The 20,425-nt window shown below is 40.5% G+C and overlaps 2 protein-coding genes across 5 annotated transcripts in view; both read left to right on the top strand.

Moving 5' to 3' along the window:
- CHD9 (chromodomain helicase DNA binding protein 9) overlaps positions 1–5,427 on the top strand; it is a 38,495-nt gene extending 33,068 nt beyond the window's left edge. For all 4 annotated transcript variants that reach the window (XM_015818743.1, XM_015818742.1, XM_029284642.1 and 1 more), the window contains exons 33-38: positions 420–588; positions 1,765–1,904; positions 2,272–2,493; positions 2,842–2,970; positions 3,401–3,505; positions 3,857–5,427. In XM_015818743.1, the coding sequence (XP_015674229.1) occupies positions 420–588; positions 1,765–1,904; positions 2,272–2,493; positions 2,842–2,970; positions 3,401–3,505; positions 3,857–4,726 (1,635 nt within the window). In that variant the 3' untranslated portion in view covers positions 4,727–5,427. The remainder of the gene's footprint in view (positions 1–419; positions 589–1,764; positions 1,905–2,271; positions 2,494–2,841; positions 2,971–3,400; positions 3,506–3,856) is intronic.
- A 3,610-nt stretch (positions 5,428–9,037) lies between these two features.
- RBL2 (RB transcriptional corepressor like 2) overlaps positions 9,038–20,425 on the top strand; it is a 21,833-nt gene continuing 10,445 nt past the window's right edge. Inside the window, exons 1-12 of the mRNA XM_015818738.1 lie at positions 9,038–9,121; positions 11,587–11,717; positions 12,390–12,590; positions 13,369–13,433; positions 15,421–15,549; positions 16,296–16,456; positions 16,559–16,623; positions 16,831–17,017; positions 17,777–17,943; positions 18,348–18,457; positions 18,758–18,861; positions 19,434–19,571. Of these exons, the coding sequence (XP_015674224.1) occupies positions 9,053–9,121; positions 11,587–11,717; positions 12,390–12,590; positions 13,369–13,433; positions 15,421–15,549; positions 16,296–16,456; positions 16,559–16,623; positions 16,831–17,017; positions 17,777–17,943; positions 18,348–18,457; positions 18,758–18,861; positions 19,434–19,571 (1,527 nt within the window). The 5' untranslated portion in view covers positions 9,038–9,052. The remainder of the gene's footprint in view (positions 9,122–11,586; positions 11,718–12,389; positions 12,591–13,368; positions 13,434–15,420; positions 15,550–16,295; positions 16,457–16,558; positions 16,624–16,830; positions 17,018–17,776; positions 17,944–18,347; positions 18,458–18,757; positions 18,862–19,433; positions 19,572–20,425) is intronic.

Raw genomic sequence — 20,425 nt, 5'->3', positions numbered from 1 at the left:
TGCGGGTAGTCCTCGACTTATGACCACAATTTATGTTCCTCAGCGAGGCAGTCGTTAAGCGAATCACTGCAGGTGCTAAGTTAGTAACACGGTTGTGACGTGAACCTGGCTTGCCCATTGACTTCGCTTGTCAGAGGGCTGCAAAAGGTAATCACGTGTCTCCGGGACACTGTAACCGTCATAAATACGAGTCGGTTGCCAAGCGACTGAATTTTGATCGCGTGACCCTGGGGAGGCTGCAACAGTCCTAAGTCTTCTCAGTGACGTCGTAACTTTGAACGGTCACTAAGTGAACAGCTTTAAGTCGAGGACTACCTGTGTTGTCATGTGGGGATGAGGAGGGGCCTGGAAGAAATTCTGCATGTAAATCCTTTCTTCCTCCCAAAGAAATTGGCTAACTCTTGATATTTGCTTAACAGGAAGGTGGTTTGAAATTAATTTTTCAGAAGCAGGGCCTTTCTCAGAAAAGGCCATTTGAAAGCGAAGATGGCCTATTAGGACAGCAACAGTACCTCGCCAGGCTACATGAACTCCAGAGTGCTTCAGAGACCAGCCTTGCCAATTTTCCAAAGTCTTTGCCAGAGTCGGGTAAGGACCAAAGCTGTCAGGAAACTGCAGGAAATGGTGCTTGTAGCTCTTTATTGCCATTTTAATAGGACGGCTTTATCAGATTTGGGGAAAGGACGTGAGTCATAACTTCTGCTAGCTTCAGACACTTTGTAGCATTTTGAAAAGTCCCACAGATTCACTGGTTTTTCATAGAGAGTTTCAGGCAATATAAAGTGCTGCATGTTCTTACACACACACACACACACAGAGAGAGAGAGAGAGAGAGAGAGAGAGAGAGAGAGAGAGAGAGAGAGAGAGAGAGGAGAGAGAGAGAGAGAGAGAGAGAGAGAGAGAGAGAGAGAGAGAGAGAGAGAGAGAGAGAGAGAGAGAATATGCCAAAGTGGAGTTGACTGGTGTGATGGGCTCTCCAATGTTGTTACATGTAGCCAGGGTTTGTTTATCTCTGTGCCTATCAGTGCTACTTTGGTGTCAGGGCTAACCTTTCTTTGAACTTTCTCAGCTTCTTTCATGTGGCCAGGCACCAGCTTTTACTTTTCTGCCTTTTTACTTCCTTAACGATTTTTAAAAATGGGTGACAGCAAGGTTACTTTTTCCTGCCCTGGCTGCTTTTTTTTGATGTAACTACCAGTGTTTGTAGCGCTATATGAGTCAGCATGCTTGTAACATAACCGGCATAGAAAAATAGATGGAAGCCACACCACCAGGACAGCCAAGCATTGACGGTGATGAAAAAATCCTTGGTGTGGCTTAAATTGTTGACATGTATCCCCACCCTCCCATGTCCCCCTCCCCCCATAAAAACCAGGGATAAGAGGCACCAAATTTATTTATACGATAACAGCTAATCAGATATTATTATTTTTAGTGTTATGCCAAGCCTGGCACCCCAGAAAGCAACTGGAAAAATAAAAGTTGATTCTACAAGTAATTTCTGAAAATGTTAATTTTAACTTTAGATTTATAGTCTTGCTTCATTAGTAGCCCTCCAGCAGTCAGATCATTCTGGAAAAAGGCTGGGCTGATAAAATAATTTGCAGAAAAATGCAACACTCACATTTCTATGTTTTTGGCAGCCACTTGCCAAATCAATTGCAGAGCCCGACCGAGGAGTATTGTTGCTGTCATAGATTCTGTCTAGAGGTTTGATCGGTTTTGTTTTCTTTCAGCTGATAATTTTATGTTCAATTTCATTAGGAACCTCTAACCAGTCGATAGTCTGTGCAAATGGAGTAATTGCCAGTGATCAGCCTGCAGTGAAAAAGAGGAGAGGAAGAAGAAAAAATGTGGAAGGAGTTGATATCTTATTTTTAAATAGAAGCAAAACACCTAACCATGTGAGTAAATCTGGGCTGGTATTTGAAGCAAATTGAAATATTAATGTTGAGGGCTTTGGCATCCATAAGGCCGACAAGAAGGAATTTAGTGATATGCAGCATAACTAATATGTCATATTAATTTTGGCATTAACCCTTAGAACAGGGCTGAGGAATTCTGGGAGTTCAAGTCCACAGTCATAAAAGGGCCAAGTCTGAAGACCCCTGCCTTAGAAAAACAACATGTCTCATCTTCAACTTGGTATATGTCTGTTTATGTGCGTGTAGGCGTGTGTTTGTCAAGGAGATTTTTTTACAGAACTAAAAGCCGAATGTGTAATTACAGCAGTTGCCTTTCCTCATGAGGCACCTTTCTATTTTCTTCCAGGTTTGTCATGGTGTTGGTACCCCTCAGGTTGGTCTAGGCCTAATGCCCCCTCTTCCGTTTCCACCATCACAAGGCCTGTGTGATGCAGAAAGCCCCGTTCCAGTTATTAATTTAAAAGATGGCACAAGGCTTGCGGGTGACGATGCCCCTAAGAGAAAAGATTTGGAAAAATGGCTTAATGAACATCCTGACTATGTCGAAGATTTAGGAGCCTTTATCCCTGTGAGTAGGTTTATTGGTGTAACAGAAAACAGTAACTTTTTTTTTTTTTTGCACCTCTGATGTGGTCTTGAGAATTTACCCTGCCTTCTGTGTGTGATTCACATCTTTTAATGTAGATTTTTAATTGTGGGCATGTATAGACATAATTGGATTTTGCTTAGTTTGGAACTATTTAATTTACGAAATGCAATATCAAATATGTTGTGCTGCATAAATATTCTGAATTTAAGTCCCAGTGGATTCAATGTGATTTAGTTCCATCCTGCAGCCTGGAAATACTTGAAAACAGATTTAAAAGCATTTAGTGACTCTTTTTATATATATTTTTTAAAAAATCTTTAATAACAGAAAATGCAGCTTCACGAAGGAAGACCGAAACAAAAAAGGCACCGTTGCCGCAATCCTAATAAGCTGGACATCAATAGCCTTACTGGGGAAGAACGTGTTCAGTTAATAAACCGAAGAAATGCGAGAAAGGTAATAGCTTTGCTAGAGTAACTAATTTACCATAGATCACAAATAGTTGTTAGGCTCTTTGTTCAACTAAATACAGATAGTCCTCGACTTACGGCCAGAATTGAGCCCCCAAATTTCTGTTGCTAATGAGACATTTGTTAAGTGAGTTTTGCTCCATTTTATGACCTTTCTTGCCACAGTTGGTAAGTGAATCACTGCAGTTGGTAAGTGAGTCTGGTTTACCCATTGACTGTTTGTCAGAAGGTGGCAAAAGGTGATCACTTGTCCCCGGGATGCTGCAACTATTGTTAAGTGTGAAAAAACGGTCATAAATCACTTTTTTCAGTGCTGTTGTAACTTCGAACGCTCACTAAATGGACTGTTGTAAGTCAAGGACTCCCTGTATGTAATGTAAGTAAACTGAGAAATATCCTTGTTATTTCTGTTACAGGTAGGTGGTGCCTTTGCTCCACCTCTGAAAGATCTCTGCAGATTCCTGAAAGAAAATTCTGAATATGGTGTAGCTCCTGAATGGGCAGATGTTGTTAAGCAGTCGGTGAGTATAATAATTAATAGGTGTTCCAGCAGCTAAACTAGAAGATGAACTGAATCATTGTAAATCCCCCCCCCCCTTTTTTTAAGGTATTTGATAAAATTTTGAGCCTCACTTGGTCTGCTGATAAAAGCAACAAACAGACATAAAAAGTGCTTTTAGGTCTTAAATTGAAGTACTTGGAAATGACACTGACTTTCCTCGAAGATTACCAAGATAATAAATGTAACTTTGTATTAGCTTAGTGTTGCTTATTTTAATTCATTGTAGTGTTGCATTTAATTGCACTGAATCGTGATGCAGAGCAGATGATTGTGCAGCATAAAATTACTCGTTTTTTTCTCTTCCCACCAGGGATTTCTTCCAGAAAGCATGTTTGACCGTATTCTCACAGGGCCCGTCGTTCGAGAAGAAGTCAGTAGAAGAGGAAGACGGCCCAAAAGCGAAATTGCCAAGGCAGCGGCTGCAGCTACATCAGCAGCAAACGTCCCAGTCACCCCTTTGCTGACCAACGGGCTGCTCCCAGGGGTGGATCTCTCAACCCTGCAGGCCTTACAGCAAAACCTGCAAAATTTTCAGTCGTTACAGGTGACCACGGGTTTAATGGGGATTTCTGCCGGTCTGAACACGGCGGGTGATGCGAAAAACATGGCCGCTGTCTTTCCCATGTTGCTTTCAGGAATGGCTGGTTTACCAAATTTGCTAGGAATGCGAGGACTCCTAAGCAAGTCTACTGAATCTGCTTCCGAGGAGAAGAAAGGACAGGACCCCAGAGAGCTGGACGGAAAGAGAGAGAGGACAGAAAGCCCACATGCACATAATGGCGGAGAAAACTCCGTATCGGGTTCTCCTTCAACATCCTCGGCGGCCAGCACCACGGCCAGCTCCTTAGCTCTTAACCCTTTACTGTTGTCCAATATACTTTACCCAGGAATGCTTCTCACGCCAGGCCTTAATCTCCACATCCCAGCTTTGTCCCAGTCGAATATTTTTGATGTACAGAACAGTGAAAATCATGGCACAGGCTTCGCCAAGCCTCTGAGAGGAAAAGGAGAGAATTCCAGGGTTGCAGATGAAGGCGGCGGCAAGGGGGAAACGGAGCCGAGCTCTCGCAACGGAAACAGCACAGACGAAGCTTCGGAGAAAGCAGACGCTTCTTCCGGCTGTGACACTATCTCCTCCTCCTCTTCGTCAGAGGGGTCAGACTCCAGCGATGAAGACTGATTTCCCCCCCAGACTGCACTTAAAATTATAAACTGGTTTTCAATTTGTTCTTTCATTATTTTGTTGTAAATAACACAGTGTTGCGTGAGTGCATCAGTAATTTACTGACCGAACATTTCAGTATTGTTTAGGAGTGCAAACTGCTTTCAAAAAAAAAACAAAAACATTTTGCATGTAATATTTCTTGAGGTTCCTTAGTTCCTGAAATTCTGTGTACTATCAAATACACAATGGTGTAAAAACAAACACAAAAAATTACAGGAAAAGGCATTATAATTTTGGGCGGGGGGGAGTAATTTTTTTAAAAAGAAAGCTTAGCAAGAGCTGTATATTTAATATATTTGCGGTGAACACAGTTCTTTATGCGCATTATTGATTTAATCTGAATATAGTTTTACAGCCTCCTTGACACTTATAATTTACAGATCAAAACTCAGCAATAATTTGGGCAGCTAATGAATGTCATGAAAGCTGTAGAATCTACATCACCATCCATTGCTTTAATTATATGGAAATGATCTGGTGTTATAATGCACTGTTGATGTTCCCAGTTCAGGTACAACTGTGTTTGAAATAAAAAAGTTTCCCATTCAGCCAATTAAATTGGCTACTTGTTACCTCAGCTGAGTTAGTTTAGAAAGTTTACATTGGTTTTTCCTGCTTGTTTTCCTATATGCTTCGCTTTTTAAAAAGCATCCTGTGTGTGTTAAATTTGGCAAGGGAAGTTATCATTACCAGTTGCACTCTTTTTACTATAAGCAAAGGGAAAGCTTTTACTTAAATTATCCCTTTCCTGTCTTCAGCAGCCATGGGTACTGATTTTAAGTTTCGCTCCATCTACGGCATTCATGTTGTTGAGGAGCTGTATCCACGTGTTGAAATAACTCAGAAGTGCCACACTAAACACTGCATACTTCACATATAAGGATTAGATCCTTGCAAAGTTATACTGTTTGCTTTGTTTGTCCAGGTTTCTATTTCGTGTTTGTCATGTAACCTCTTGTAGTTACTAGTTCATAATGGTAAGGGGAAATGTAGACATTTTAAAAATCTCTCACTTTTACAGATTATTTATTTATATATATATATACACACACACATGCACACACACAGACATACATATATGCAGATATATATCTGTGTGTGTGTGTGTGTGTGTGTATATATATATATATATCCCCCAAAATCAAGTTTTAGGGTATATTGGATAATTTTAATAATGCTGAGTTGCCCTGTAACTTTTAAAGCACTTTTAATTATAATGTGAGGAAAGAATACCATGGAACCATGATATAAACAGTGTTTAAAAGCGTCTGTTTTAATATAAATCCTTAGAATCTTACTAGTAGAATTAATCTTAACATTTGAAGTGTGATAGGATTTATTATATTATTATTATTATTATTTTTGCTGAAGCTGCTATTACTCTGACATGGTAGAATCATAGATTCACATCACATGGTAGAACTGACTGAGATGAAGTGTGAGATTGTGTTAATCTCACTTGAGGTCCAAAAAAGGCAAAAATGTTGATGGAATGGATATAAAACGTACCGGCAGTATAGTCAATGACAAACCTCTTCAAAAGGGAATAATTTAACAAAAGCTGTATTTTGATATGGTTCTATTTGCTTGCTTGTACAGTAAACAAGACTGTGTTGTTTTTTTTACCAAATCTTTATCAATAAAAATAAAATTTGTACATGCAAAATCGTAACTCCCTTGGGTAGAAGGCAGTATTACATGTAATTTACACAATTATAAAAGTATCATTTGAATTGTGCTGGTTATTGTATTTCCCCCTCAGAATAGTACTTGTCTGGTCCTTCATACAGTGTCTTAGCAATAGTCAAAACATGTCACGAGGAAAGGGGTAGCAATTTTTCATCATGATTACTACATATTTAATATTTTGCCCTTTGTAATATAGCACTTTTGTTTCTTGTATGTATCCACAATATAGCCAAAGTTTTCCAAACACAATTGTTGACTTAGTCAATGAGTATTTCAACAATACCACTTTGTACCATCCCCCCGACATACCTGCCCCCCCAAAAAAGAAAACCCTAAGCATAATTTTTAATAAATTTATGAAATAAAGTATTTTCCTAATTATGGTGAAGTGAATTTACTTACCAGTCTAGTGATCTTTATCTATAATAAGGCAATTTTACAGTTTCAGCAGTATGGCTGGTACAGATTTGAATATGAAGTAAAGATTGTTTTTAAATCAGTATCAGTTGAAAGAAGAGAAATACGTACTCTTGTCAGCTAAAACAATATGCAAGTGTGGCTGCACAACGAATTGTAAGAATCTTCATTAGAATTACATTAATACTGAAATTTCAGTACAAACATCCAGGATGGTGAAGAAGTGTATGTTGGTAGTGACTAAAATAACTTTAGTTGTTATTGCCTTGTATTCCTATTCCTTGTTTTGGGCTTCATGATCCGTCTTAGTCCTGTTTTGTTTTTTTTCTTGAACATTTTGCAATATTTGCCAGTTGTGTTTTGTGTAGTCTGAATTTGCTTTCTTGTAGTTGAACAAGCGTCTTAAAAGTTATTTGTAATTTATTGAATTACTTTCTATGATGTTCTATAGAGCAAATGGAAGTTTAATTATTTTTTATTAAACATATTCTTTGACAACCCACGATGTTGGTCTCACTACATTGAAAATACCTTTTTGTGACGACACACCTTAGTTGTCACACAACAAAAATTGACAATGAGGTAATTCTGCATTAATTTTGAAGGAATTAAATGTGGTCAACTCATGAATTATTGGAGGAAGTTCTTGACAAATCATGTTTGCAAATACATGGCAAGTCACTTCAAAATGTGTATGTTCTGCAGGTTTCTAGTTACATACTTGAGATTTAGCTAAAGGGAACACTTGGCTAAAAACGTCCAGAAATATATTGAAAATAATTGTGTGATCATGAAAATCAGATGGGCAACACCTAATTTTTTACTGTAATGTCTACATTTTACAACTCCCAGGATAACTGCCCTTTCCAATGGCCACATCCGCTGGGGATGAAAAATTCCCAAGTTAGGGACATTGGGAGACAGAACATTTAGTGACTGTTGCATGCTAGGAAAAGCAGCTTTGCCACTTGTATTAAATTAGTCTGCAGTGGACATCATGATGCTGCTCAAGGATCCTTTCATTCAAAACTTCCACCCTGGAGCATAATTTCAGAAGAAGGGTGAGACAGATGTAACATGCAAGTCTCCTGTAATTAAATAAATATGCAGTTGTACCATCTGTTACATGACTGCATCCCATAGGGCAGGGGTAGGCAACCTTGGCTCTTTTATGACTCGTAGACTTCAACTCCCAGAATTCCTGAGCCAGGAATTCTGGGAGTTGAAGTCCACGAGTCATAAAAGAGCCAAGGTTGCCTACCCCTGCCATAGGGGCAAAATATTCTTTGTATTAAAGCAGTACACCAGGTAAAGGACAACATCAGTAGATATTTTTAACGTTTAATATGCCTAAATATAATAGCATCGTTTCAGCCACGGGGTTGGGGGTGGATTTAGCCTTGTTCTGCAACGGCTTGAGATTCCAGCAGCTTTTGATGCAGGTGAGGGAAGAGCCAACCTTGCAGGCTACACTCAATCACGATGACGTTTTGCAGCCAGGTGTTTAGAATAGAACAGCTGGAAGGGACCTTGAGGGTCCTTCTAGTCCAGCCCGCTGCGCAAGCAGAACTGCTTTATTTCAAAGCATCCTTGAACTACACTGAGCAGCGTTTCGAACGACGTGTGGACTTCAACTCCCAGAACTCCCCGCGAGACCCAAAAGGTCGACAAGAGACTCCGGAGTCTCTCACGCCCCGCCTCCGAACAGCCAACGCCACTGCACAGGACTCCGCTGATTGGCTCGAACGGCCCACCTCCCACCTAATGGGAGACGCCGCGAGGGCGGGGCCGGCGGCGGGGACGACGAGGGAGGCAGGAACCGAGCTGCCCCCACGCACACAAACAAGCCGCGGCGCAGGCGCAGTGCGGGCCTGGTCGCGCGAGCCCTTCCCCTCCATCCTCCTGTCTCGCCTTCTTTTCCCCTCAGAGGCGATGCTGGGCGGCGAGGAGAGCGGCCAGGCCGCTGCCGGAGGGGGCGCTCCCGCCGCCGCCGCCGCCGCCGCGGCCTCTCCCGCAACTGAGGCGGAGGCGCCGGCCTTGGCCGTCCCCGCTGCCCGCGACGCTGAGGAAAAAAAGGACGAGGAGGAAGACGAGGAGGCGGAAGAGGAGGCGGTGGCGGCCGAGGCGGAGCGAGCCACCCGGCAGCGCTACGAGGAGCTGTGCAGCAGCCTCAACATGGACGAGCGCGCCCGAGCCGAGGCCTGGCTCAGCTACCAGAGTATGAGGAGGAACTACACCCTGGAGGTGGGGCCAAGGGCGGGGCGGGGCCGGGCCTGCGCGGTAGGCTGACCGACCGCCGCCGCCAGGGGGCAGCAAAGTCACCCTGCTGGCTTTGCTAGCTGAGGCGGGGCTAGAACTCCCAGTCTCCTGGTGATTGGCCCGAAGTTCTCCAGCTGGCTTTGCTATCTAAGGCGGGGCTAGAACTCCCAGTCTCCTGGTGATTGGCCCAAAGTTCTCCAGCTGGCTTTGCTGTCTAAGGCGGGGCTAGAACTCCCAGTCTCTTGGTGATTGGCCCAAAGTCACCCTGCTGGCTTTGCTAGCTGAGGCGGGGCTAGAACTCCCAGTCTCCTGGTGATTGGCCCGAAGTTCTCCAGCTGGCTTTGCTATCTAAGGCAGGGCTAGAACTCCTAGTGATTGGCCCGAAGTTCTCCAGCTGCCTTTGCTGTCTAAGGCGGGGCTAGAACTCCCAGTCTCCTGGTGATTGGCCCAAAGTTCTCCAGCTGGCTTTGCTGTCTAAGGCGGGGCTAGAACTCCCAGTCTCCTGGTGATTGGCCCAAAGTCAACCAGCTGGCTTTCCTGCCTGAGGTGGGACTAGAACTCCCAGTCTCCTGGTGATTGGCCCAAAGATACCCGACTGGCTTTGATAGCTAAGGCGGGGCTAGAACTCCCAGTCTCCTGGTGATTGGCCCAAAGTCACCCTGCTGGTTTAGCTAGCACTGAGGCGGGGCTAGAACTTCCAGGATGTCTGGAGTTGGTTGTGTTGCATCTCAAGGGGATGATTGATCCATCTGGGTTTGGTTTGTTTTTATGAGGTTTATTATTGTGTTCTCAGAGAATGTTGCTTAATCATGCCATTTATTGTAAATTGAAATAAATAAATGCTCCCTTTAGCAAATTGTACCTCCAATACATCTGATAGAGAGCAGTAAAGCATCGAAGAGACAAGAGTAATGAACGAAATAAGAGGCCTTCAGTGCTGAAAGAAGGAGGGATGTATAAAAAAACATGTAATCAGAATGATGGATTTTAGCCTGAGAGTTTAAAGCTTACATAATAGCTTTGGTAGAGTTATAAATCAGTTATACATCGTTCATGCACTCAGTTGTGGAAGCAAATGGTCTGCAGTTATGTGTTCAGAATACTGTAATTTTAAATACAGTATTTAATTTTTTAAATTGCCAAAAGATGCACCTGATCAGAAATCAGCTGTTTGCCTGTTATTTGCCTAATTAAATACTGGATCTGTATGAAAGGCAAGAGTTTTTTTTTTCTCTCTGCTTGCTGGGTTAGGCTGACAGGATGTGTATCATGATTAAATCATAGTATTATTTGGTAAATGGATCTATATATTTGGCCACAAGCTAAAAGTCGTACATTTCTTAGTAGACTAATGTGAATGTTTTGTTTTTTGAGTTGAATTGAGTTGGCTGAATTTCCACTGCAATTTACCAGGAGGAATGGCCGCCTGAGTTCATGGCCTATCATTCCGTAACCTTGAAATCTCCGTCTGTGTCTCACAGTACATACAGGTAGTCCTCGACATAAAACAGTTCATTTAGTGACTGTTCAAAGTCACTGAAAAAAGTGGTTTAGGACCATTTTTTGCACCTACAACCGTGGCAGCATCCCCATGGTCATGTGATCAAAATTCAGAAGCTTAGCAACTGGTTCATATTTATGACAGTCTTAATGTCCTGGGGTCACATGATCCCCTTTGGTGACTTTCTGACAAGCAAAGTCAATGGGGAAGCCATTGACTTAACAACCTTGTTACTAACTTAACTAACACAATGATTCACTTAACAACTGTGACAAGAAAAGTCATAAAATGGGGCAAAACTCAGTTAACAAATGTTTCACTTAGCAACATAAATTTTGGGCTCAATTGTGGTCGTAACTCAAGGACTACCTGTATACTGTTTTTAGCCTAGTGCATTGTTAATTAATCCAGACTTTTATTATTCTGAACCTGAAGTTATTTTGATACAGCGTAGACATTTTCAGTGGGAAGAGAGTAATACCACACTACATGCTGCAGAAACATTTTAACCAAAAAGGCCTATGCTTAAGCAATCATAAAATTCAAAGAGATAAATATTTCCTTTGAAATATAATTGTAGAGTTTAGAGAAATTTAGTGGCTATTATATCAGTTTTGTTGGAATAGATTTAAACTGGATTGCTGGTTGCAAAAGTAATCTAGACACATGTGAATGTGAGCCTTGTAAATCCTTTCTGAATATGTAAAGTGGAGCTCCCCAAGTCCTACTCCAGTTTCTGCACTTGTTTCCCTGGATCAGCTGCTTCTTCCAATAGAACGTGATAATTGATTGTTTTAAACTGAGCAAACCTTTTTTAAAAAATGTTCATAATAGTTAAGCTAACGCTAACTAATTAGCTTACACAGCTAATTCCCAGCCAGGAACAGATTTCTTGCACTTGTATGATTTCGGAGATGGGTGAACTTATTTTACTGTTTTCAATTAACAGGGAAATGATTTGCACTGGTTAGCATGTTCGTTATATGTGGCTTGCAGGAAAGCCGTCCCAACAGTTAGCAGAGGGACCGTTGAAGGAAATTATGTGTCTTTAATAAGAATACTGCGCTGTTCAGGACAAAGGTAACTTCTCTTCTAAAACGTTGTGAAGGGCTGAGATTGTCGAGTTTAGAAAGTCTGCTGCAGAACATTATATTTTGATTTTAACGTGTCAATTGCTGTAGTTACTAGTGAAATCTTGTCATACCTTAACACGTACTTCCTGATGGTTAGAGAGCATCTTAATCGCCTACAGATAGTCCCCGACTTACGACTGCAATTGAGCCCAATATTTCGGTTGCTAAATGAGACTTTTGTTAAGTGAATCTTGCCCCATTTTATGGTCTTTCTTGCCACCGTTGTTAAGTGAATCACTGCAGTGATTCATTGGCTCCCCCATTGACTTTGCTTCTCAGAAGGTCACAAAAGGGGATCACATGGTCCCGGGACACGGCAACCGTCATAAGTATGAGTCAGTTGCCAAGCGTCTGACTTTTGATCACATGACCACGGGGATGCTGCAAACGGTCGTCAGTGCGAAAAATTGTCATAACTCACTTTTTTTCAGTGCCGTTGTAACTTCAAACAGTCACTAACTGATCTGTTGGAAGTCGAGGACTATCTGTACCGTTATTCTTGTTCCCCAGAAGTAATAGACGTGCGGAGACGGATAAATTAGAATCGGTGTTCTGCAAAATGTTTTGGAATGTAAACATTTCTTAAGTTTAATTTTCTGATAATTGCCAATGTCTTCAGTTTGATAGAATTTTTTAACAAGATGAAGAAATGGGAAGATATGGCAGACCTACCCTCCCAGTTCAGAGAACGTACCACGAGATTAGAAAGAAACTTTACAGTTTCTGCTGTAATTTTTAAGAAGTATGAACCCATTTTTCAGGACATCTTCAGGTACCCTCAAGATGACCAACCACGACAGCAGAGAGGGAGAAAACAAAGGTAAGTGTTCAAGTTGATCACTCAAGATTCCGCCGAGGAGATTGCATTTCTTATTCTTTGAGCATGAGCGAGTTCTTAGTCTTTATTAACTATTCCAGACTGATTGAAAGTGCAGATACCTCTCACTTATGGCCATTCATTCAGCAACCCAGGGCCTCCCCCACCTCTTAGGGGCACTCCATACTCTTTGTAACCACCACAACGGGCAGAGCCAAGAGTGTGTGGGTGCCTAGCGTAAGGACCACTGTGATTTATGGCCGTAATTCTAGAGTCAAAGGTCGTAAGTGGGGGACCACCTGTAACCCATGTTTCCTTGACATATTCCAAACATTATAGTTTTAAAACTATAACCATTTCTTTCTGATTTGGGGTATTTGTACTATATTGCAATTCATAGTTTATGTCTCCTTTATAACTGTTTCCTTAGGAAATGTCCTTGCTGAATTAATCTGTACTACTTCGTATTTCCACTGATCACTCTGCTGTTACTCTACTAGGCTTGTAACGGATGATTACATGCTCATTAACGGCCTATCATCATTGCTTTATTTAATAAATAAATACAAGAGCTACAATATCTGCACAAATAGTTCCTTTTTTTTTTTTAGCCTAAAAGTTCCAGGCTCTCAGATTAAAGAGGAAATATATATGTATGCCACTTCCGTGGTCCAGCCCGAATGTATATAAGCATCTTCTGGAGTGTACATTTTGAAATGTTTTATTAGATAATTGAAACATAATACTCTTCTTTCTTTTTCATGGCTACATTTCTAAAAAGGAGACAACCTTGCACTGTCTCTGAAGTTTTCCAGTTTTGCTGGGTGCTTTTTGTTTATGCAAAAGGTAAGAATGTTTTTTTTTCATTGATCAGAATGTAAGAACAGTAATGCATTTGCCCTGATGCAGGGTAGCAACCAGCCCATTATTTTTCTGCCTTGCTTTCAAAAAGATTGGGATGAGACAGGGGTAGGCAACCTTGGCTTTTTTATGACTCGTGGACTTCAAGCTGGCTCAGGAATTCTGAGAGTTGAAGTCCACGAGTCATAAAAGAGCCAAGGTTGCCTACCCCTGGTATAAGACATCTTTTGGAATAGGACAGATACATAGATTTGATAAATTAGTAAAAGATCCTTTTAGTGTTAAACGAGCATTTCGGTTTTATTTTTATTATCAGCATGAAATTTCTTCATTATAAAATGTTTCTACGATTTTATAGAACAGGCTTATTATACCCGTTGCAAATTGTTGTGTTGACAAACTTGCACTTTACATGCCTTCGTATGCAAAATAAATATTCTGCGGACTTTTTCCCAAGTTTGTAGCGGTAAGTATTAGAAAAGAAGCATGTCACATAATGCTGCAAAGCAGTTTCCTAGAAGTTTTAAGCATTAAAAACATCTCTTTATAATTTCAAGCCTTTTATTTAAATATCTTTGGGGGTGGGGGAACAGTGAAATAAGGTTTTGTTAAAGTTACTACCAGTAAAATATGATGTTCCAATTGTGTGAAACCCAACATATCAATGCACAGTTAGAAAAATCCTTCCTCTCAGAAATCCCAATAATATTAAGAAGGCTGACTGCTCTTTAGAAGGCCAGATCCTGAAGTTGAAACTCAAGTCCTTTGGCCACCTAACGAGAAGGAAGGACTCACTGGAGAAGAGCCTGATGCTGGGAAAGATGGAGGGCAAGAGAAGAAGGGGACGACAGAGAAGGAGGTGGCTGGATGGAGTCCCTGAGGCAGGAGGTGTGAGCTTCAATGGACTCCAGAAGATGATAGAGGACAGGAAGACCTGGAGGAACGTTGTCCATGGGGTCGTGATGGGTCGGACACGACTTCGCAACTAACAACAACAGAAGTCAGCACTGACTTGAAGGCATACACCCACACAAAAATTTATGGTAGAGGTTTCTGTCAGTGAGAAGCATAGAACTAACTTTTTTTTCTGTTAACGCAACACAACACAAAAACAACACAAACCCACCTTATAAATAAGCAGTGCCTTAAAATGAGAAAAGTGACTTATGCTATTTGTAAGCCCAGGAGTTCAAAATGTGATACACACGGGCTCAATTTGTTTCTGTTTCTTTTAGTTGGGGGAAGTGGTTTCTGCTCTCTTTATCATAGCAACCACACTTCAAAGGGCAAGTTTGGGCTTGTTTGAGTGACAGGGTTTCTAGCTTAAAGAAAGATATCACAGGTTCCTTTTTCTGCGTGGAAAATCTGCAGATGCTTTGCCTCCTTGCCCCGTGAAGGCACACGGTAGGAAAAATAGTAACATCCCATAAGCCAATTTTTAGCTATGTTGACTATTAATTTTGTATTCTTGTTCCCCCCTTTTAAATAATATATCATTATTTTCAGCTTGTCTAAATTTAGAACACATGCTATTTGAAACCAGTATTAAATAGATGTGATATTCTAGTTTGACTATTTATTTTGAATGGAAATAGGCTCACTTAAGAAGTGAAAGACTTCATTTGAAGCTTCTGATGCTAAAAGAAAGTAATTGTTACAGAATATGGCTTTGTTCAAATTTACCGTGTTAATGCTCTCCTCTCTATACATCAATATTCAGTGCATAACTGAATATTTGTGCATTACATCATAATACTCGTCCTAGCATTTTAATATATTTTTACAGCAGGTCTGAAACAAACCACAAACTAAAGAATTGATTTAATTTTGATTATGTAAGCATACACTCTTAAGATTTCATCTGGTTATTGTTAAAAAATGTGCATCTGTGGTATGCAAATTTATTAATTTAGATGTTAAAAAATCAATTTCTGCTGAATACTGTAATCTGTTTCCATATTGACTCTCACAGGCAATTTCCCTATGATCAGTGATGATTTGGTAAATTCATACCATCTCTTACTGTGCGTCCTTGATCTAGTCTACGGGAATTCTTTGCAGTGCCCTAATCGTAAGGAGATTCTGAATCTAGGTTTTAAGGGTAAATTTAATTACCTTTTTATTATGCTGCTCTCCGAGTATTATTATTTATTTTTAATTAACTTAAACCTTAAAATGTGGTCAGCAAAATGGTGTATAAATATTGTGCTAAAGGGTTCACCCATTTGCTTTCTTGCGTTATCCAGTCATTTATTAAAAGTTTATCATAGAAAATCGTAGAATGCTATAGAGGAAAATTATTCATATTCAGATGTAACTAAGAGAAAACAAAATTGACCTAATGAGAATAGAATAGAAAATAGAATATAATAGAATAGAAAATGGAATAGAATAGAATAGAATCTGGAATAGAATAGAATAGAATAGAATAGAATAGAATAGAATAGAATAGAATAGAAAAGGGACCTTGGAGGTCTTCTAGTCCAGCCCCCTGCTCAAGCAGGAGGATCTATACCATCTCAGACAGGTGATTGTCCAGTCTCTTTTTAAAAACTTCCAGCGATGGAGCACCCATGATTTCTGGGGGTAAGCTGTTCCACTGGTTGCTTGTCCTCATTGTCAGGAAGTTTCTTCTTAATTCCAGGTTGCTTCTCTCCTTGACCAGTTTCCAACCATTGTTGGAAGATCGTTTCATATTTTTAAAAGAACAACAGATCTTAAATACAACAGGAAATTGATTGTGGGTTGGGGTTTTTTCTTTTTCTTTCTCATCTGTCCATTTAGGAAGGTAGAAAAATGTTTTTATTTCACTTTCTCTCATCCCCTTCCCACTTAACCATTACAAAGGGCTGCCTGAAGATTTTCACAGTAAGGATTTTAAGCTCTCGTCTGAAGCCCCTTGCATCATTGAAAAACTCTGCTCCTTGCACGATGGCTTGGTTTTGGAAGCCAAGGGAATAAAAGAACATTTTTGGAAGCCCTATGTGAAAAAACTCTTTGAGAAAAAGGTATGTCATTGGATAACAATTCTAACCGATCTTCAGAATCGCTACAGCTCCATTATTTATGGTTAACTTCAATTCCTTTTTTTTTTTTTTTTTTTTTTGTAGATTTTAAAGGGAAAAGAGGAGAACCTTACAGGTTTTTTGGATCCTGGAAACTTCACAGAAAGCTTGTAAGTACCATAAAACAACGATACTAGTAATTTCAGGATTTTCTGGGTACAAAGGATCCACTAGTCTATAGCTTCTATATCTCTCAGTCTCTTGCCATTCAGATTGGGTTTCATAGCTTTTATGAAAGCTTACGAAAACGTTTAGCAATTGTTTGCAAACATTTATACTTCGATCAGCCCTCGCCTTTCTTCCATTCTTCATTCCAGTAAGGCTATCAACAAGGCCTATGAGGAATACATCCTGTCAGTTGGAAATCTAGATGAGAGGATCTTTCTTGGAGAAGACGCAGACGAGGAAATCGGAACCTTGCGGAGATGTTTAAACACAGCTTCGGAGATGGAAACAGCCGAAAGGGTACAAATGAAATACAATCTGCAGGAGCACTTCGAACGGGTGAGTATAAACACGGTCTGGTTTGAAGTTAACTCCGTGCTGCTCAGCCTTATTACAAGTTTCATCCAACACAGAATCTAGGTCCCATCCAGGGGGACAAAATGAAAAAGCTCACTTATTCCAAGGAAGATGTTTTATCTGTTGACAAACATTCTAAACGTAGGTTATTAAAATTTAAGGTTTAATTACCAATAAAGGAAAATCTTTGTAGCTCAGGGTTGAAATGAGGAGTCCTTGATGCTCTCTGAGATTGGTTGTTTTCTCGCAGAGGTTTCATTACCCAAACTAGGTATCATCGTATTGTTGTTACCTACTTGGGTAATGAAATGTCTGCAGGAAAACGGCTAAGAGACCCCTCAAAGTTTAATGAGCTTAACTTACCACGTATCTCACCTAGGGTATCTCTCAGTCTCATATCCTGATTAAGAGCTACTGGTCTGTCAGTTAATTGCTGTGTCTCTTCAAAACAATCATGGTGCCCCATCTCACCCCAGATTACCCAAAACTGCCAGTAGTTTAGCTCTGACCCTGGACTTCTTCTTTTTTCTTGTGCATTTTATAGGGGCATTGTTCTGTATACATATATTAATAGGGAGGCTATTGGGTTAGAAGAAGAGGCAGATTTCAATCCTAAGAAGGCATAACCAGGGATAATAAGCCTTGTTGGAGTTAAATGTAGGTGATTTTCTGAATCCAAATTTTAGTTGAAACTACAGGAGCTTTCTTGAAACATCTTTCATCTTTGTATCTTTTGATTAGACAAAATCTTTTAGAATATCTACGCCTCTTACTGGCCGGAAATACATCAAGGATAGCGATCCTTACTTGAGCCCCATTTCCATCGCGACCCACTGCTTGACACGGCTTCACACAATGTTGGCAGGGCTGAAGAACGCCCCTAGTGAGAATCTGGAGCAAATTCTGAGGTCGGTAGAATCGCCCTCCATGCACTTCGCAAATTGGTGGCTATAGGATGGTTCAAATTTGGGCAGCTGGCTGAAATATCTCAGGCTTTAGTTGGTGAAGTGGCAACTCTTTTAAGAATTCCTTGTGATTCCATGTGCTTTTTTTTAAACACCCCCCCCCAAAGCGGCACCTATTCTTTAGAGATGTTCAGTGCATAATAAAAAAATCAATTTGTGAAGACTGCATCATCATATGAAGTTAAACCTTCAACACTAAGCACAGGTTTCAGTTTCTATTTGTGATAAATGCTTGGATAAAACAATGCCATTCTTTTTAAAAGCCTCCCGTATAAAACTATATGCACACGAAGACATTTTACTTTCAAAAAATGGCAAATCTACGTTATTCGCTTCTTCATTGACAGGGCGTGTTCCAAGGATCCTTCTCTGTCGATTGCCAATAGAGTGAAAGAAATGTATGAAATTTATTTGCAAAAGGCGCCCTTTTGTGGAGAGTCTGGGAATTTCTCCAAAGGTGAGGACGTGATGTACTATCTGTAAAAGCACTTTTGCTATGTTTTGTGTTCCCAAAAGACTCTAGTTTTAGTATTAAACTAAGTATTTAGTTTAACATTTTTACTGGGTATATTCTTACATCTAAATAAATTATTTATTATCATTTATTAAATTTGGCCACCTACCTTGCCAAAGAATAACTCTGGGCAGCTTCCTATATATATGTGTGTGTGTGTAAGAGATATAATGTATAATAGCAATTCTGTTTTGTTTTATTATGGGAAAACAGTGCTTATTTTATATTACACAATTATTTCAGATTTTGTTGGTAAACACTTCCGTCTCGCTGAGGTCCTTTATTATAAGGTTTTGGAATCTGTCATAAAACAAGAAAAGAAAAGACTGGAAGAAGCTGACTTATCTGTAAGTATTGTCCAGTGATTTGCATAAATGTTCTCTTTAAACAAAGAATCTACAGGAAAATGCAACATAGAACACTTGAGCTAAGATGCAAAACTGTCCAGAATCTGATGCTTAACTACACCAATTTAATGCATTGAGCCTTCAGTTTATCCACTGCTTTCCACAGAAAAATCAACGAACACAATAATTTGACAGGGATAGTGTCAAGAGGGCCACTGTGATTTAACCAACTGTGATGGAGATGAGGGTAAGAGATTCTGCTTAGGGAGCCATCAGATAAAAGCAGAGGAGCCCACAGCTGAAAAACATGCAGAAAAAGAAACTTGGAAAAGTTCCACCCTGATCATCAGAAGGTTTAGAACACCATAATATGTCATCAGGACATTTTACTAAGCCTTTTCATTGTCCCCTTCCACTTAAGGCCGCTTTGTAAACATTTCTTAATGGATGGATAGCATTGCACGTGCATTTTAAAACTATCTATCTATGCTTGGCGATTTAGGTACACAATAATGTTAGCAAGCAAGAAATTATCTGATTTTTTGTACTGAACTGCCCTCTTTTTTTTCTAGGCCATCTTGGAGCACGATGTCTTTCATAAGTCTCTCATGGCCTGCTGCCTTGAAGTAATTATTTACTCCTACAAGGCAGTGGATAGCTTCCCATTCATCACGGATGTATTTGATGTTCCTGCCTTCCACTTCTATAAGGTAAATCCTTGGGAGTCGAGTGCTCTTAGCAAATTGGCGTAATTGCTGTCAAAGGCGCAGGCAGTGGAAACAGAGGGGCATAAGAGCGGCATAAGTCCGGCGCAAGAAATCAGGAACCAGGATGGAGTTTTAGAAAATTACGATGAGTTTATCCCATGCTGCCTATAGACAGGCTACCTGGTCAGGGAAAATTGGCAGCAGATAAGAGTCAACTGACTTCAAGAGAGGCTGGACTTTGGGCTCTTAGAGATGCCAGGCTCATGATGTGCTTGACCCCGCCTTCAAGTTCAGCCTGGTCGGCTCCTACAGTATGTTTCTCTATGGCAGGGGTAAGCAACCTCGGCTCTTTTATGACTCGTGGGCTGACTCAGGAATTCTGGGAGTTGAAGTCCACGAGTCATAAAAGAGCCGAGGTTGCTTACCCTTGCTCTATTCTGGACACACAGGAACCACAGCATGTGTGCTTCTCCAGTGCACAGAGACATTCGTACTACCTCATCTCTGCATTTTACGTAAATAGCCAAGCTCGCAGGACAATTCTTCACTTCACTTATTTATTGCTTATATTTATATATCCCGCCCTTCTCCTTGCGGACTCAGGGCGGCTAACAACCAGATAAAAATACAAAATACCAAACTACAGATTAAAACATGGTTAAAAGACGAATATTAATAATTGGTCTAAGTAATTTAAAATTATTTTAAAACCCCCACTAAAAATTTCCCCTAGGCCAGTCCTGCAAGCTGGAATAACCATGTCTTAAGGGCGCGGCGGAAGGAAGGGAGATCAGGGATCACCCTGATCTCTGGGGGTAGTTCATTCCAGAGGGTGGGAGCTCCCACAGAGAAGGCCC

Source organism: Protobothrops mucrosquamatus, unplaced genomic scaffold (assembly GCF_001527695.2).
Source record: "Protobothrops mucrosquamatus isolate PMUCROS unplaced genomic scaffold, P.Mucros_1.0 scaffold783, whole genome shotgun sequence".
NCBI classification, from domain to species: domain Eukaryota; kingdom Metazoa; phylum Chordata; class Lepidosauria; order Squamata; family Viperidae; genus Protobothrops; species Protobothrops mucrosquamatus.
Note: the sequence above shows the minus strand (reverse complement) of the source record. Positions and strands in the feature narration are given on the sequence as shown.